This window comes from Bos javanicus, chromosome X (assembly GCF_032452875.1).
Source record: "Bos javanicus breed banteng chromosome X, ARS-OSU_banteng_1.0, whole genome shotgun sequence".
NCBI lineage: Eukaryota > Metazoa > Chordata > Mammalia > Artiodactyla > Bovidae > Bos > Bos javanicus.
In genome coordinates, this window is record NC_083897.1 from 41,191,663 (window position 1) to 41,210,865 (window position 19,203).

General features: G+C 34.3%; 1 protein-coding gene across 7 annotated transcripts in view; it reads left to right on the top strand.

Moving 5' to 3' along the window:
- Positions 1-19,203, top strand: part of LOC133242872 (protocadherin-11 X-linked) — an 818,944-nt gene that overhangs the window by 54,880 nt on the left and 744,861 nt on the right. For all 7 annotated transcript variants that reach the window (XR_009734911.1, XR_009734910.1, XM_061409097.1 and 4 more), the window contains exon 2: positions 14,916-15,502. Coding sequence is in view for 5 of the 7 variants with exons in the window: in XM_061409097.1 (XP_061265081.1) it covers positions 14,963-15,502 (540 nt within the window). In the remaining 2 variants the exon portion in view is untranslated. The remainder of the gene's footprint in view (positions 1-14,915; positions 15,503-19,203) is intronic.

Here is a 19,203-nt window from a genome sequence, read left to right on the forward strand (position 1 = left end):
GGGGAATGGAGCTTTATGGAGTCTTTTGGTTCATTCTGGTTATAAATAACTTTTCATTTACTCTTAAAGCAAGAAGATCACACCAAAAGTATATTTTAACAATATTTCTATAAAATGGCTTCTTTTGGTAAACACGGTAGAATTAGCTATCAATGGATTATTTTTTCATACACTTAATAATGCCTAAGAAAAACTGATTTTACATTTTCTCATGAATATGGCCCATAACACAGAAATAAAAGTCCTGTTTTCTTCTAGCTTGTTTTAGTCTGTGAATTCAATTGCTATTTTGAAAGTAACGGTTAAATCTTGCCCTTTTAAAAAGGGCATGTTTTAATAATGACATGTTAGCTTATTGATAGGTGGGAAGGAAATAATTATAAGTAAATGAAAACAAAGCAGTATTATATAGTAGATATAGAAAATATAAAATCCAATACTTTATGCACAAAAATGCCCATGTGAGTTTACTGTTTTATATATAATAAATTCTGAAAGATAATTATATAAACAAAATTAGAATGATTGATCTTCCTCTACACATGAAATCTATTTGTCCATTTTTTTTTCCAAATAGAATTTAAAGATAATAAAGTTGGGAACATCTGACTCCAAAGAAATAAGAATTTTAGAGAAAAAAGAAACTGAATGATTCCATTTTCATTTCAGGAAAGGCTTTTCTCAGGTGAGTCTCTCAGCCCTGTCCAACTCTTTGTGACCCTATGGACTGCAGCACTCCAGCCCTCCCTGTCCATCAACAACTCCCAGAGTTTACACAAACTAGTGTCCATTGGGTTGGTGATGCCATTCAAGCATCTCATCCTCTGTCATCCCTTTCTCTTCCCAACTTCAATCTTTCCCAGCATCAGGGTCTTTTCAAATGAGTCAGTTCTTTGCATCAGGTGGCCAAAGTATTGGAGCTTCAGTTTCAGCATCAGTCCTTCCAATGAATATTCAGGACTGATTTCCTTTATGATGGACTGATTGGATCTCTTTGCAGTCACAGGGACACTCAAGAGTCTTCTCCATCACCACAGTTCAAAAGTATCAGTTCTTCAGCGCTCAGCATTCTTTATAGTCCAATTCTCACATCCATACGTGACTACTATAAATCATAGATTTGACTAGATGGACATTTGTCGGAAAGTAATGTTTCTGCTTTTTAATATGCTGTCTAGGTTGGTCATAACTTTCCTTTCAAGGAGTAAGTGTCTTTTAATTTCAAAGCTGCAGTCATCATCTGCAGTGATTTTGGAGCCCCCCAAAATAAAGTCTGCCATTCTTTCCACTGTTTTCCCATCTATTTGCCATGAAGTGATGGGATCAGATGCTATGATCTTAGTTTTCTGAATCTTGAGCTTTAAGCTAACTTTTTCACTCTTCTCTTTTCATCAGGCTCTTTAGTTCTTCTTTGTTTACTGCCTTGAGGGTGGTGTCATCTGTATATCGGAGGTTATTGATATTTCTCCTGGCAATCTTGATTCCAGCTTGTGCTTCTTCCAGCTCAGCATTTCTCATGATGTACTCTTCATGTAAGTTAAATAAGCAGAGTGACAATATATAGCCTTGACGTACTCCTTTCCCTATTTGGAACGATCTTGTTGTTACATGTCCAGTTCTAATTGTTGCTTCCTGGCCTGCATACAGATTTCTCAAGAGGAAGGTCAGATCGTCTTGTATTCCCATCTCTTTCAGAATTTTGCAGTTTGTGGTGATCCACACAGTCAAAGGCATTGGCATAGTCAATAAAGAAGAAATAGATGTTTTTCTGGAACTCCCTTCTTTTTTCATGATCCAACAGATGTTGGCAATTTGATCTCTGGTTCTTCTGCCTTTTCTAAATCCAGCTTGAAAACTGGAGTCTCACCGTTCACATATTGTTGAAGCCTGGCTTGGAGGATTTTGAGCATTACTTTACTAGCATGTGAGATGAGTGCAATTGTGTGGTAGTTAAGCATTCTTTGGCATTGCCTTTCTTTGGGATTGTAGAAGGAAATTGCAACCCGTTCCAGTACTCTCACCTGGAAAATCCCATGGATGAAGGAGCCTGATAGGCTGCAGTCCATGGGGTCGCAAAGAGTTGGACATGATTGAGCGACTTTCCTTTCCTTTTCTTTGGGATTGCAATGAAAACTGATCTTTTCCAGTCCTGTGGGCACTGCTGAGTTTTCCAAATTTGCTGGCATATTGAGTGCAGCACCTTCACAGCATCATCTTTTAGAATTTGAAGTAGCTCAATTGGAATTCCATCACCTCCACTAGCTTTGTTCATAGTCACACTACCTAAGGCCCACTTGACCTCACATTCCAGGATGTCTGGCTCTAGGTGAGTAATCACACCATCATGATTATCTTGGTGGCGAAGATCTTTTTTGTGTAGTTACTCTGTGTATTCTTGCCACCTCTTCTTAATATCTTTTGCTTCTGTTAGGTCCATCCCATTTCTGTCCTTTATTGAGCCCATCTTTGCATGAAATGTTCCCTTGGTATCTCTAATTTTCTTGAAGAGATCTTTAGTCTTTTCCATTCAGTTTTTTCCTGTATTTGTTTGTGTTGATCATTGATGAAGGTTTTATCTTTCCTTGCTATTCTTTGGAACTCTGCGTTCAAATAGGTATATTTTTCCTTTTCTCCTTTGTTTTTCACTTCCCTTCTTTTCACAGATATTTGTAAGACATCCTCGGACAGCCATTTTGCTTTTTTGCATTTCTTTTTCTTGGGGATAATCTTGATATCTGTCTCCTGTACAATGTCAGAAACCTCTGTCCATAGTTCATCAGGCACTCTGTCTATCAGATCTAGTCCCTTGAATCTATTTCTCACTTCCACTGTATAATCGTAAGGGATTTGATTTAGGTCATATCTGAATGGTCTATTGGTTTTCCCTACTTTCTTCAGTTTATGTCTGAATTTGGCAATAAGGACTTCATGATCTGAGCCAGTCAGCTCCTGGTCTTGATTTTGCTGACTCTATAGAGCTTCTCCATCTTTGGTCACAAAGAATATAATCAATCTTATTTTGATGTTGACCTTCTGGTGATGTCCATGTGTAGAGTCCTCTCTTGTGTTGTTGCAAGAGGGTGTTTGCTAAGACCAGTGCATTCTCTTAGCAAAACTCTATTAGCCTTTGCCCTGCTTCATTTTGTACTTCAAGGCCAAATTTGCCTGTTACTCCAGGTGTTTCTTGACTTCCGACTTTTGTATTCCAGTCCCCTATAATGAAAAGGACTTCTTTTTGGGGTGTTAGTTCTAGAAGATCTTGTACGTCTTCATAGAACTGTTCAACGTCAGCTTCTTCAGCATTACTGGTCAGGGCATAGTTTGAGTTACCGTGATATTGAATGGTTTGCCTTGGAGATGAATGGAAATCACTCTGTCGTTTTTGAGATTGCATCCAATTACTGCCTTTCAGACTCTTTTTTGACTATGATGGCTACTCCATTTAGTCTAAGGGATTCTTGCTTGCAATAGTAGATACATATAATGGTCATCTGATTTAAATTCACCCATTCCAGTCCATTTTAATTCGCACTAGTGGTTTAAATCAACTTGTCTCAGTTTTTAAACTAAATCACTTTCTTTACATTTAAAAATTTTGTCTTTTATTTATTAAATTATCTTTCTTTATTATAATGTATATATGTACATAAAAATTAAAAATCAGCAACATTTGTTAAGACTGCATCCAGCACTGTGGAGAACTTGGAGTTGAAGGATTAAATTGGCACAAAAATAGAAATATAAGAAAACACAACAATCAATACAGGCTTGCATTGCATAGTTCTCTACTGAAGTTAAGTGAAGTGAAATTCACTCAGTCGTGTCCAACCTTTGTGACCCCATGGACTCTATAGTCCATGGAATTTTCCAGGCCAGAATACTGGAGTAAGTAGTCTTTCCCTTCTCCAGGGGATTTTCCCAACCCAGAGGTCGAATCCAGGTCTCCCACATTGCAGATAGATTCTATACCAGCTGAGCAACCAGGGAAGCTGGTTCTATATTATACTATTTATAGTATGCATGAATTTCTGGTATTTTAAAGCAAGACACACTTAAATAGAAGTCTATGTGGCATATTTGCACTATACCCTTCAGTTTCCTGTCTGGAGTTTTTGAAAGATTGATTTTTATCATGCATTATATTCTTCATATCCTTATAAGGATTATGATGGTGGTAAATCAGGAGAAAATAGTCAGTACCTCACACTAATATTGACTCTATACAATATCCTAAAAACTATCAAAATGGGTAGTTGCATTGGTATACTACATCTTCATAATTTTAGTGTATCAGATACAGTACATTTATTTACATAGTATTTCTCATAGGTGTTATGGGGATCATATAATATTTTATGAAAATAATTGTCAGATACTTTTTATTTATAACTGTAAAACTGCACATTTTTTCTCTCAGAGGATCTCAAGCAGTTTGATTTCTAATTTAAACTGAGAGGAAATTTGACTGTTTCTGTTTGAATAAACAAGTTACCAATCTCTTAAAAATATTCACTATCTACTAGTTTCAAGATTTAATGGTGGAAAATTTATTAAATTTATTATTAAAAAAATAAAATCTAAAAAAAAGCATTCATTATTAAATAATTCAATAATAAATGTTACTGCATCATCTCAGTTTATCATTTTTTTTTGTCCCTTGCCTATGAATTGGATACCCCAGCATGATTGCCACTTTCCTGGATGCATGCATAGCTCAAGATTATTTTCCTCTTGCTCTAAATTAGCACTGTCCAATAGAACTTTCTGCCATGGTAGAAATGTGCTATAACCTGCAGTGTCCAATACTGGATCCCCTAGCCACATTTGCCTATTTGCCTTAAACACTTGAAATGTGCCTAATACAACTGAACAATTGAACTGTTATTTTAATTTTTATAGATACATATGGCCAGGGTGACTATACTGAATTGCATATTTCCAGGTGCTTATGGTCTAAATATGACTATACAGTGGAAAATATACTTCTTTGATTTTTGAGGGTCTAATCACCTTTTCTTCTCTAAAGTTTTATTCTTGTGCCACCTATAAGATCAAGTCCTGATACAAATCAATTTTGTCATAAATATTACTGGCCTTCATTTTCCAGGGTTGTCAGTTTATAGGAAGAATTAATGCAGCATGTGATCACAATTTCCTAGAGTGAGTGTCTGTTTAACAAGTGTCAAATATTTCTGGTCATGATAGCTCATTCTATCATCTCCATTAAGGTATTGAATACCTTTGCAAAGGATAAATAATTTTCAGTATTTCAAATATTTCTTAGAATAATAAGTAAATGTGAGAACACTGTTATACATTTATCATCTGTTCAGAAATTGTGAGCTATCTAAAATAATAGAATGACCATTTTTCACCTATTTCATACTCTATTTCAGTTGAAATAATCACAATGTAAGTTGTAATTCTAAAAACCAAACTTTGTTTTTGCTTGTTTTTAGGGGGGAGTAAAGTAATACAAATAATTTGAACCTCAGGTGATACCTAACGGGAAGAATTATGTCTTTAGGTACATTCTTTGGCAAACTTTTCTAAAATCAATGTGAAATGTATTTTCCAGAAGATTACGTTTTTCTTTTTTGTTTGTTTTTTTGCAAATCTTCATAAATAAGCAAAGTTAGTTATGTTCTTCATAAGCAGGGAAAGAGCTAAACTAAAAAAAAAAAATGGTTATAGAAACAATTTCTTTATGAAAATTGGGTTGACCCTACAATATAAGTTTCTTGTACAAATTAAGAACTGGCAGGAAGTAGTGTTTAATTCATAAATGCTAATTCTATTTTTAAAGCCAGAATTCTGTATGATTATTGTTCTGCCCCAAATTAAATGCATCAAAATGTGCCTTGTGTATGTCTCCTTTAGGGGTTCAAATATTTTTCTACCAATTGATTCACTGATGTTGTCATTTTAAACTTGTCATCCAATTTGTTTGAGTTTTGAAGTGAAACAAAATGAAAATATCAGTATGGATATTAAAATATGTATAAGCGAATAAGAATTAAAAGGAGAAGGGAATTTGGCTGAACTTTTAGACTGAGGTACTTGTTATTAAGTAGTTGATTAACCAAATAGCAATACTGGTTTTTTAAAAGTTGCTGTGTCATTTTTGCTTAGTGGTCTATGAAGTGTAGCCACTGATTGAGGATTTATGTCACCTCGAAGTCATCTTACCAGGAAAAGCTTCTTTGTCTATCTGGGTGAATGAATGCAGCTATTAAGGATGAAAGTCATCTTTTTGTTCCTTCGAACAATAGGTTGATAGTCACCATTCATTTTCCTATAACTGATAACTTACCTTGATTCATTTTTCAGACTATCAACTGGAATCTTGTTTTCAACACCATTTCCAAGATTCTGGTGGTATATCTCATTTGCTTTTAATTGTTGAAGTTATTGCATCATGATTTTGATAAATTAGAAGCTAACACAAATAGAAAGTATACCAAGTCATCACTTATTTTTCTGATTAGACCTACACTGTTTTATTATTAGTTTCTGATGATAGGAATTAATAAAAGTATTCACTTAGCCTTACATATCTAAAAATCAAAATAGACTCTTCAATAAATTCTCAGTGAAGTCAGAAATGTATCCCATTTTTTGACCTTCTTTAAACATGACCATTTAGAGGATCTCTAAAGTATGAAATTACCACCTATTCGATATAAATATTTAATACATATATCAGTGCCTACAGATATTCATAAAAATCATATGGTTGGTATAAAGATTAAAAGAAATAACTGATTTGAAACTACTTAGAGAAATTAAAATGTTACACCAAATGGAGATTATCCTTTTATCCTCAGTGAATCTAGGAATTATTTGTTATGATAACATGTTACTTACAGACCAAACATATTAAAGTAATTGCTAGGTATTGAAGTAATCATGGTTAAATTCACTTCAAGGTGATAAATCAAATCTCTTATGATTATACAGTGGAAGTGACAAATAGATTCAAGAGATTAGATCTGATAGACAGAGTACCTGAAGAACTATGCATTAATGACATTGTAGGAGGCAGTGAACAAGATCATCCCAAAGGAAAAGAAATGCAAAAGGCAAAGGTTTGCCTAAGAAGGCATTACAAATAGGTGAGAAAAGAAGAGAACCAAAAGGCAAAGGAGAAAAGGAAAGATATACCCATGTGAATGCAGAGTTTTAAAGAATAGCACAGAGATAAGAAAGCCTTCCTCAGTGGTCAATGCAAAGAAAGAGAGGAAAACAATAGAATGGGAAAGACTAGAGATCTCTTCAAGAAAATGAGAGATACCAAGGGAACTTTTCATGCAAAGATGGGCTCAATAAAGGAGAGAAATGGGATGGACCTAACAGAAGCAGAAGATATTAAGAAGAGGTGGCAAGAATACACAGAAGAACTGTACAAAAAAGATCTTAATGACCCAGATAACCACGATGGTGTGATTACTCACCTAGAGCCAGACATCCTGGAATGTGAAGTCAAGTGGGCATTAGGAAGCATCATTATGAACAAAGGTAGTGGAGGTGATGGAATTCCAGTTGAGCTATTTCAAGTCCTGAAAGATGATGCTGTGAAAGGGCTGTACTCAATATGCCAGCAAATCTGGAAAACTCAGCAGTGGCCACAGAACTGGAAAATATCTGTTTTCATTCCAATCCCAAAGAAAGTTAATGCCAAAGAATGCTCAAACTACCACACAATTACACTCATCTCGCACACTGACAAAGTAATGCTCAAAATTTTCCAAGCCAGGCTTGAACAGTATGTGAACAATGAACTTCCAGATGTTCAGGCTAGTTTTAGAAAAGGCAGAGGAACCAGAGATCAAATTGCCAACATCCATTTGGATCATTGAAAAAGCAAGAGAATTCCAGAAAAACATCTACTTCTGCTTTATTGACTATGCCAAAGCTTTTGACTGTGTGTATCACCAGACCACCTGACCTGCCTCCTGAGAAGTCTGTATGCAGGTCAAGAAGCAACAGTTAAATCTAGACATGGAAAAACAGACACATTCCAAATAGGGAAAAGGAGTATGCAAGGCTGTATATTGTCACCCTGCTTATTTAACTTATATGCAGAGCACATAATGTGAAACGCCAAGCTGGATGAAGCACTAGCTGGAATCAAGATTGCTGTGAAAATTGTCAATAACCTCAGATACACAGATGACATCACCCTTATGGCAGAAAGTGAAGGAGAACTAAAGAACCTCTTGATGAAAGTGAAAGAGGATAGTAAAAAAGTTGACTTAAAACTCAACATTCAGAAAACTAAGTTTATGGCATCTGGTCCCATCACCTTGTGGCTAATAGATGGGGAAACAGTGTAAACAGTGGGAGACTTTATGTTTTGGGGCTCCAAAATCACTGCAGATGGTGACTGCAGCCATGAAATTAAAAGACACTTGCTCCTTGGAAGAAAAGCTATGACCAACCTAGACAGCATATTAAAAAGCAGAGACATTACTTTGCCAACAAAGGTCCGTCTAGTCAAAGCGATGGTTTTTCCAGTAGTCATGTAGGGATGTGAGAGTTGGACTATAAAAAATGCTGAGTGCAGAAGAATTGATGTTTTTGAACTGTGGTGTTGGTGAAAACTCTTCAGAGTCCCTTGAACTGCAAGGCAATCCAACTAGTCAATCCTAAAGGAAATCAGTCCTGAATATTCATTGGAAGGATTGATACTGAAGCTGAAACTCCAGTATTTGGCCACCTGATGCAATGGACTATCTCGTTGGAAAAGACCCTGATTCCGGGAAAGACTGAAGGCAGGAGGAGGAGAGGACAACAGAAAATGAGATGGTTGGATGGCATCAGTGACTCGATGGACATGAGTTTGAGCAAGCTTCAGGATTTGCTGATGGGACAGGGAGGCCTGGCATGCTGCAGTCCATCGGGTCACAAACAGTCGGACATGACTGAGCGACTGAACTGAACTGAACTGAACAAGGTGATAAAAGGATATATGATGATGAGCAACAATTATATTTTTGTCAAATGAAATAAGTCTCTTGCTTGATTAATCTGTAAAGTCATTTTTCAAATGCTCCCTAAATCATGTTTAAGCATCCAGATAAATTAATATAAAAGAACAACCTTCACAAATTTTCTTATAAGTGATTTTTGAGCACTGATTATTAACATATTAGAAGCCCTGTTAGAGAACACTACACTAACTATTAGTATTAGTGTTAGTCTTTCGGTTATTTCTGACTCTTTGTGATCCCATAGAATGAAAAGAACATAAACATGTTATATATTTATTTATTTTAAAAAAAATTAGCAGCACCACATGTATTCGGGGATCTTAGTTTCCTCACCATGGATTAAACCCATGTGCCCTTCAGTGGAAGCATGTAATCTTAACCACTGTACTGCCAAGCACATCCCTGATAAAACATAAACGTTTTTTAGAAGAAAGAAACATTGATGGAATCCACTTCTAGGATATTAGACCCATACAAATGTACCATAAATGAGTCCTTTGTGGAGTAAAATTTAATAAAAATATCAGTTTTATAGAATTAAATTACCTTACTAAATCTTTCATTTTGACATTTCAAGTTTCAGAGTACATAGGAAATAGTCAGGTAAAATAGGACAGCCAATGCACCTACCCCACTCTACTTGTAGTCAATCTCTTTGAAAGTATTTGAGTTTATCAGTTGCTCCCATTTGTTTTTCTCCAGATGTGGTTACTCTTCTTGAAATGTCCTACATGTCTTCCTGTCAACCTGAAGAACTACATTATTGTTTCCCCAGTCCGTGAAAGAAGCTTTGTGTATGAGAACAAGAACGTGGAAGCAACTATATAATATATTGCTGCTAAGTCGCTTCAGTCGTGTCCGACTCTGTGCGACCCCATAGACAGCAGCCCATCAGGCTCCCCTGTCCCTGGGATTCTCCAGGCAAGAATACTGGAGTGGGTTGCCATTTCCTTCTCCAATGAATGAAAGTGAAAAGTGAAAGTGAAGTCTCTCAGTCATGTCTGACTCTTCGCAACCCCATGGACTGCAGCCTACCAGGCTCCTCCATCTATGGGATTTTCCAGGCAAGAGTACTGGAGTGGGGTGCCATTGCCTTTTCCAATATAATATATTATGGTTGTTCAATTGTCTATTTTTGACGTCATGAGACATTATAGTAATTACAGTGATGAGAGCCAAGTGGAGTTAGGATCATGTGCAACATACATATTTCTTATTTTCATATAATACTTAAATTTGTACTATTTTTTAACAATTTGTTGTTGTAGCATGTAAGACACTCATTCATATAGAATTACTTCAAATATGTGTGTGTGTGTTAGTCGCTCAGTCGTTTCTGACTCTTTGTGACCGCATGGACAAAAGCCCACCAGGCTCCTCTGTCCATGGAATTCTCGAGTCAAGAATACTGGAGTGGGTAGCCATTTCCTTTTTCAGGGAATCTTCCAGACCCAGGGATCAAATCCTGGTCTCCTGCATTGCAGGCAGATTCTTTACTGTCTGAACTACCAGGAAAGCTCCATATACTTTATTACAAGTTAAATACAGCACTACATTGAAGGAGAATGTAATAAGCATGTCAGGGAAATTATGCAGTGGAATTCTTCTGACAAACTATTTGAATACCACTTTTATGGCTTGAAATCTCTAGAACTGCATATAGTAAAGACTTAGTTCCCCTATCTATTTACTTTTTTTTTTAATCCAAATTGCTCAGAGACTATAAAATAAACTTGCATTTTTGCTTTTCATATTTTAAAATTTCAGAGTTTCTTATTTGTTTCTACTTTTGCTTTCTCTGATTGTTATGATTCTGTCCAACTATGACTGTTGCCTACCTAATCACCATATATTGCCTGTAAAAACAGTACTTAAATAATGTTGGCACTACTGAAACTTGTAGACAATTTTAATTCTCTGTAACTGCTTTCATTGTATCCCCCTTATCAGTTTCCAAATGAACAGTAGACTATAATAGCAGCATGTGGATGTGGGAGCATGGTAAAGAAATTTAATGTTATCTTATAGTTGTTCATGGGAGAGGGAAAATTCGAGCCAAATAAAGGTTATGTGCAGGCTTCCCTGGTGGCTCAGTAGTAAAGAATCCTCCTGCCAATGCAGGAGACTCAGGTTCAATCCTTGGGTCAGGAAGATCCCTGGGAGATGGAAATGGCAACCCACTCCAGTATCCTTGACTGGAAAATCCCATGGACAGAGGAGCCTGGTGGGCTACAGTCTATGGACCCCCAATGAATCAAACACTAGCAACTAAACAACAACACCAACAAAGGTATATGCATAGGAATCTTTACCCTGAGTATCTGAGTTAAATTCATCATGCTTCCATAAAGCTAAACAATGGCTCTTTCTATCCATATTTATTAGTTAAATTCCTGTACTGGTCATTCAAAAAATTAAACTCAGCATTTTAAAAGGAACTTCAAAATTTTAAACATAACAATACATTTTCAAGTGGTAAATGCAAGGTTTTGAATCAAATTCTGGAGATTGAGGTAATTTTCATGCATATTTATATCATGCATGTTTACATCCTTATAGAGGCAGAGTAAATTTTGTTACACACTGGTCGAACACTCAAAAACGGTCTGGTATATTTGAATTATCAACTATCTTCTGTGAGGGTGGAGGATTTTGCTTGTTTTGTTCACTGATTCATTCTCAGTGCCTACAATAATGCCTGATATATACGAACTCCTTAAAAATATCTGTTGAACATGTGACTACGCCTTCACGAAAGTAATGACTAACTGGACAGCAACTATTCCTTCTAGGTTTGCAATATGTATTTTCGGCTAAATTTTAGAAATTGAAGTATGTTTTTTTCCCAACTTATTTTTCTGGTTTTCAAAACCTCTGAGAGAATTTCAACTGATGAAACACATTTTAAAATTTTTTATTTGATGCTATTATTAAAGATAGAATAGAACATATTTCAAATGGATTGTGATAACAGGACTGCTTAGAATTAGGTCATTTTCTTAATCCTCCTTCTTGTGTAGAGATTGCAAATGCATGCAATGCTTAAAAAAGAGATCTGTAGTATTCTTCTGCCAGTTGTAATAATGTGTAATACCTAAGGGTAAGATAAGAATAGAGTGGTAGTTTTAATTCTTATTGTAACTGCCCTATTTTTATTTTTGCTTGTGTTTGCATGGTATTTATAAAATCACACACAGACACTCAATTTTTTTAGATGTCCTAGCTTCACAGTAGGACACATGTATATGTATGTATATTGACTTATAGTAAGCAAAAATGGGGTGTTTCCATTCTGTCACATTCATAGAGGAGTGTAAGACCAATAATTCATAAGAGAATGAGTCGAAAAGGTTTCTATATTATGTAATCCCAGTGCTCATCATTGAGCAAATGATGCTAAAAATACTACAGGCAATAGTCTTTTTGTGTTGTTTACTAGAATAGAAAATGTCTTCAGTATTAGCATTACTCACTATAATACTTAATTAAAAAAAAATGACATTAACTCTTTAACATAGGAAGGTGGTTTGACCCGTGATATATAATTTTTAAATTCTGTGATAAAAATTTATAAAATGAGACGCTTCAGATCTATTTACTTCATTACTTGGTTTTGTTCATGATCCAAACTATCTCAGTGATTGCAACAAATGAATTTATTCTGTTACTGATTGCAAATGGGAAGGTTTCTTTTTTCCCACTTTTGTCTTCAGGCCTGTCAATATGCATATTTTCTAAAATTATTTAATGTAATACATTGTCTGGCATAATCATATGATAATATCCATAGCAAGTTATTTATATCATTTCATGATGTTTTTAGAATAATTAAAAGGTTTTGAAAATTTTAAATTGGTTATCAACTACCAATGAAAACTGAGAATTTCCTTAATTAGATACCTTTGTGCATTAATAGTTTTCTCTAACTATTTTTTATTTTTTAAAAATCTTTAACAGATTTTTAAAATGACCATCTGTCATCTGATTCTTTAAAACTTTGGAATGAATTGATAGCTATATTAATCCATACTTAATTATAAAAATATAATGTCCTACAGGGTTTAGAGCAGTGTAATACAAATTTCTCTTTGTGTTTATAAACCATATCATTGACACATACAAATAACATCCAGAAGCATATTATGACGTATCATGATACTAGATATAAAACACATTTAATATACCAAATTGAGACTTTATACAATAAAATTGAGAATAGGAATTGAGAATTAATACAGGAAATTGAAGAGAAATTTGCAAATTACAAAGAAATACAAATTCCTGTTTGAACATTTTCAGAACTCAACTGAAATAAAATGGCAAATTTTAGGGAATGAAAAGTAATAAACAAGAAGAGGAAAAGCACCAGAGATATTGTTTGTTTTTGGACTCTCTATTTTTTTTAAATTTTATTTTATTTTTAAACTTTACAATATTGTATTAGTTTTGCCAAATATCGAAATGAATCTGCCACAGGTATACCCGCGTTCCCCATCCTGAACCCTCCACCCTCCTCCCTCCCCTCCCCTGGACTCTCTATTTTAACTTGACAAAATCTTTTAAAATGCCTTTCTTATTTCTAAACCCTAGTCAAGCTGTTTATTTTAGTTGGGTAATTCTTATGTTGCAGAGTCAGACACAACTTAGTGACTGAAAAACAACAACAATTATGTCAGTTTGTAGATGTGAAAACCCATTTTTACATGGACTACTTCATGAAAACTATAAACAAATTCTGTGAGTTGTTATGTCTTGTATTCCACTTCTCTCACTGAATGTTCAGATGCTAACAAATCATAAATATACAAATTTAAACTGGTGAAATAGCTTTTGTTTCAGTATCTCCAACTATATGGAATTCAGTCTTTCCTGAAGATCATTCTTTTTCTGGAATTAATAGACAGCTCTTCATCAACATGAAAGTTGCCTCCTTGTAATTTTATACCAGATCTTGTTCCTCTCATTCAAAGAAAGACAACTTTAATCCCTTTTTTACACAACTGTTCTTCCCATGTTTACGCATTTGCCATATCAAACCCTCTATCTATCTCTGAAAAGATATTTCTTATTTAATCCAAACTTCCTAATCTAGACCTATATTTACATTTTGATGCCCAGAGCTAAACACATGGAATATTGCATAAAACATTCATTTCACATGGAAGAACTACATTTAAAATCCACATTGTAACAAATGAGTTTATTTTTGTTGTTAGTGACAAATATCCCTTTACTTTTCCTTAACTATTGAATGAAATGTTTTAAATTATTTTTATTACTTTTGACTATCTTTTTAAAAATTGTTTATTTTTAATTGAAGGACAATTGTTTTACCATACTGCATTACTTTTATTTTATTTTTAATTTTTTTTAAATTTAATTGGAGGCTAATTACAATATGGTAGTGGTTTGTGCCATACTGCATTACTTTTAACTATCTTGTTATAACATTATCTTTTATATATTTTCTCAACGGTGAACACCTTTATAAATACTCTGGGCCTCATATACTCAAGGTATCTTGCTTAATTTATCTTTCATTTTAATGTAAAGATACATATTAGAGTAAAAACAAATCTGTCATTAGTTTATTTAACAGAGTCTACTGTGCTAGTATTTGCAGTTAGTGATTTGGGTATTTTTTAATTTTATTGAACTATAGTTGATTTACAAGGTTGTTTTATTAAGTTCTGCTGTACAGCAAAGTGATTCAATTATACATATACATATTCTCATTCATATTCTTTTCCATTATGTTTTATTACAGGATATTGAATATAGTTCCCTGTGGTATACAGTAGGACCTTGTTATTTCATTTAATGATTTTAACTTAAAACTGAGCATTTAGTTAACTACATTTAGTACTTGGCTTTAATAATTTCTTCCTCCTCTTCCTGTTTCTTTTCTCTTCTCTTTGACAGTTCTCCGTGGGGGATACAAAAAACACCCTAGTGCAATCCTGCCTGGTATGGACTTGTTGTCCGGGACGTATATATTTGCGGTTCTGTTAGCATGTGTCGTGTTTCAGTCTGGCGCCCAGGAGAAGAACTACACCATTCGGGAAGAAATGCCAGAAAACGTCCTCATAGGCGACTTGCTGAAAGACCTCAACTTGTCGCTAATTCCAGACAAGTCTTTAACAACTCCTATGCAATTCAAGTTGGTATACAAGACCGGAGATGTGCCACTGATTCGAATTGAAGAGGGCACAGGTGAGATCTTCACTACTGGAGCTCGCATTGATCGTGAGAAATTGTGTGCTGGCATCATAGTGGACACCCATTGCTTTTATGAAGTGGAGGTTGCCGTTCTGCCGGATGAAATATTTAGATTGGTTAAAATACGTTTTCTGATAGAAGACATAAACGATAATGCACCATTATTCCCTGCAACGGTTATCAATATATCAATTCCAGAGAACTCGGCTATAAACTCTCGATATGCTGTCCCAGCGGCCATTGATCCAGACACAGGAATAAACGGAGTTCAAAACTACCAACTAATTAAGGTACGTTTTAAAATACTTTGTTAAAGATAGCTCAATTTTTAAAGGGAAAAAAAGGGAATCTTAGTGTACTTCACACTTTGAGTAATTCATCTTTACAATTATTCAAAGTTTAATGCATAGCAGAGAAAATTTATCAATGCAATTTTTGCAATGGCATGGGGTTTAAGAATCATTTTAAGTATATTCATTTTCAAGCAATTGTTTGTGTTTCCACTAACAATCTATTATAGGAGTCAGACAAGGAGCTCAGCATTGCTGCTTACAAATCAGTAACTTACCCAACATCTTATTTGTAATCTATCTAGTCATGGCTGTGCCTCAGACTTGGCCTAAACAAGCAAATCTAAGAATTCATTAAGAATGAATCCACAAAACCTATCAGTTTTTCTAAGTGATTATTTTTGACAGAAGCTTTATCTTGTCATTTGTAAATAAATCTACTTTAGGTGAATAGAACTTTTTTATTACGAGCATTTCTACACTTATATAGTAATAACAAATATATTTCATGCTGATTTCAAGTCAAGGAAAGATCTTTAAGCATCTCTTGAATCACAAAATGAGATTAAATTTTAGACACATGTTGTTAATGTTAAATGTTTTCATTTTGTTCTGAATCTTTCAAAACACAGAACATTACTTTGCTATAAAGGGTAAGTTTTCTTCTTTTTTTTTTTTTCAGCTAAAAAATTCCTTACTCTAAAGAACCTTTTTTGGTTTGATTTGGGCCTTGTGATGGGAAATGCAGAGGGAAGGATAGATGAAATATTGGATATTCTTTAAAATCGTGAAGAAGGAATTCATTTATCAAGTGAATGGGTGATTCCTTTTAATTACCTATATGGTATATAGAGTAGTAGAAAACTCAGATTTGGGTATGTGAAATAATACATACCCAAGTAATACACACATAATCATTTGAATGATTTTGGCAAATGTGTAAAAGAACAAATGTGCAGATATTATGTAGACATGATCAAGTGATTTTCAAAGTTTTATAAGCAGTTTCTGACTATTCACTACTAGATTATGATCATCATGATGACCAATGTTAAAATTATTAAAAGAACATATAAATAAGATACTTTTATGTATATCATCTGAAGATTTTTGCTGATGCTGATATGTTGTGGAGATGTATTTATTTATAAATAGATTCAGAAATCTAACTCTAGAGATCTTTTGAGTAATTTCAAATGAAATGCAAATTTGTGTGTGAATTATAAGAAGTAAAAACTGAAAAAGGATAGATGTTATAAATGAGCATTTTTAGGTAAGGTCCCTGCAATGGCATCCCCTTATCTGATGAAATGGAAAAATATGCAGGAGTCAGAAAGATATAGATCACAATTTTGTGCTTGCCACCAACTAGAAAAGCCACCTCCAGATTAATCTTTCTAACCTTTAGTTTCTCAAATCATAATATGAGGATGGTGCTATAAATGTCACAGGAGTAGAATTGGGAAGAGTAAGCACTAAGTAGAGGGTCGATATACCTGCATAAAAGATTTTTGGAGATGCATTGAAACAGTTAACTGTTTATAGAAATGTGAGGCTTATCACTTTAAATAGCATCTCTAAAGTTACAATGTCCAGTAAAACTTTCTGCAGCAATGAGGGAAGTTCTGTAATCTGTGGTATCAAATATGGTAGCTACTGGCCACAAGTGGCTATTGAATACTTGAAATGTGGTTAGTGTTACAAAGGAACTGAATTTTTAATTTTACTTCATTTTAATAGCCACCTGTGATAACTGGCTACCGTATTGGAGAGCACAGCTAAAACCAAACAAAAAAAAAAGTTTATTGAAATAAAAATGAGGCCTTACCAAATTTAAATCAAGAATTAGCAATAGGATCTCTCCCAATTATCCTGACAAAAGTGTTATTTTGAAATGTAGTGCTTTACTCAAAGAATAATTTTGTCATGTTTCCTTTAGGGAAACTTATTGAACTTCCAAGAAATTTCTGTTGTCATGAAAGCTGCTTAACAAATTCTAATTAAACAAATAAACCCACTGGCATGATTTAGATTTGTTGAAGTCTTTTTTCACTTGAATTTCTTCGAAAGATTGTCAGCAAGTGACATAAAGACAGGCTCATTAGAGGTACTGAGATGAGTCTTAGAAATAGATGTGCTCTAAAATTTCATTCTGTTTTAGAATGTGTGCTAAGCCAAAAGTGAACTATACGATGTACCTAAAGCACTGGGGCATTTGTATGGCCCTATGGGCAAATATTGTCCTGACAGCTTGTTAAAAATAATGAGAATGGAACACAAAACATACCCCTGGGCTTGCAGAAGGTCATGACGTGTGTTAACTGAGTGCACTCTGACTTACAAGAAGGTCCTGTCATGAAAGTGGCATATATACTGGGGGGGAGATAGGGAGGTTAAACAAAAAGAAAGAAAATAAACATGTTACAATTCACCCATAAACTTTATTAAAGTGTTATAATTTGAAAGTAAGCCAACCATAATAATTTCTTTTAAAAGATACCCTGTCCTGCAGAATAGGTTGAAAATTGAATTAATATTAACTTGTTTTATATTTGCTGAATAGATAGGACTAGCAAAATCACAGTTTATCCTAAGGAAGTATAAGATTTGTACTTAAATGTTCAGATAACAAAGGGAGAGAAGTGGAAGATATAGGAAAAAATTAGGTCAATTTACACATGAAAGGTCTTGTTATTAACAAATGTATGTTAATTAACAAGATAATTAACTGAAAATGCAGTCATTTGATAAATGTCAAATTGTGTATAATAAAAAGTAGTCTAGACAAAACTTTAATAATATTGATCTTTAAAACCATAACATATAGTTTAATTTCATTTATACATTTTTATGATATTATCTGTGCTTTGAAATAAACAGGAAAATGTTATTATTTCACATTTTAAATATATGGAAATTTAATTTCATTTCAAAGTAGTAATTTATTTTGCTTATACTGATATGATTAGTAAATTGGAAACCAGACTAAGGTCTTCTGAATCTTAGATTTGACTGACAGAAACACAGACAGACAGATAACCTTGAGAGTGAGGATCACAGAAAGTTTAACAGGAGGGAAAAGAAACAAAAGAAGAAGGCAAAAAAAGTGAGGAATGAATGAGTAACATGATTAACAAATGATTCTGCTTAGTACAAAAAAGTTATGATAAAATAAAGCTTATACTACCATGGCAAGGTTGAATTTCAGCTTTTTTGAGAGATTAGATTACTCTAAAGACAAAAGATTCATGTATAAAAGTTTTTGATGTGAAATTGTCACTTAAAAAAGCATCCAGAAATGAAATCTTCTCTTTCCCCTCTTTCAAGTAAACTCATGCTATAATGAGAATTTCCTATGATATTCTGATTTAATTATCCTTAATTTGGACTAACCATGCAATGGCAACCCACTCCAGTACTCTTGCCTGGAAAATCCAATGGACGGAGAAGCCTGGTAGGCTTCAGTCCATGGGGTCGCTAAGAGTCGGGCACGACTGAGCGACTTCACTTTCACTTTTCACTTTCATGCATTGGAGAAGGAAATGGCAACCCACTCCAGTATTCTTGCCTGGAGAATCCCGGGGACAGAGGAGTCTAGCGGGCTCCCGTCTATGGGGTCACACAGAGTCGGACACGACTGAAGAGACTTAGCAGTAGCAGCAACATGCTAAAGATCTATAAGTATATATCTATTATATACA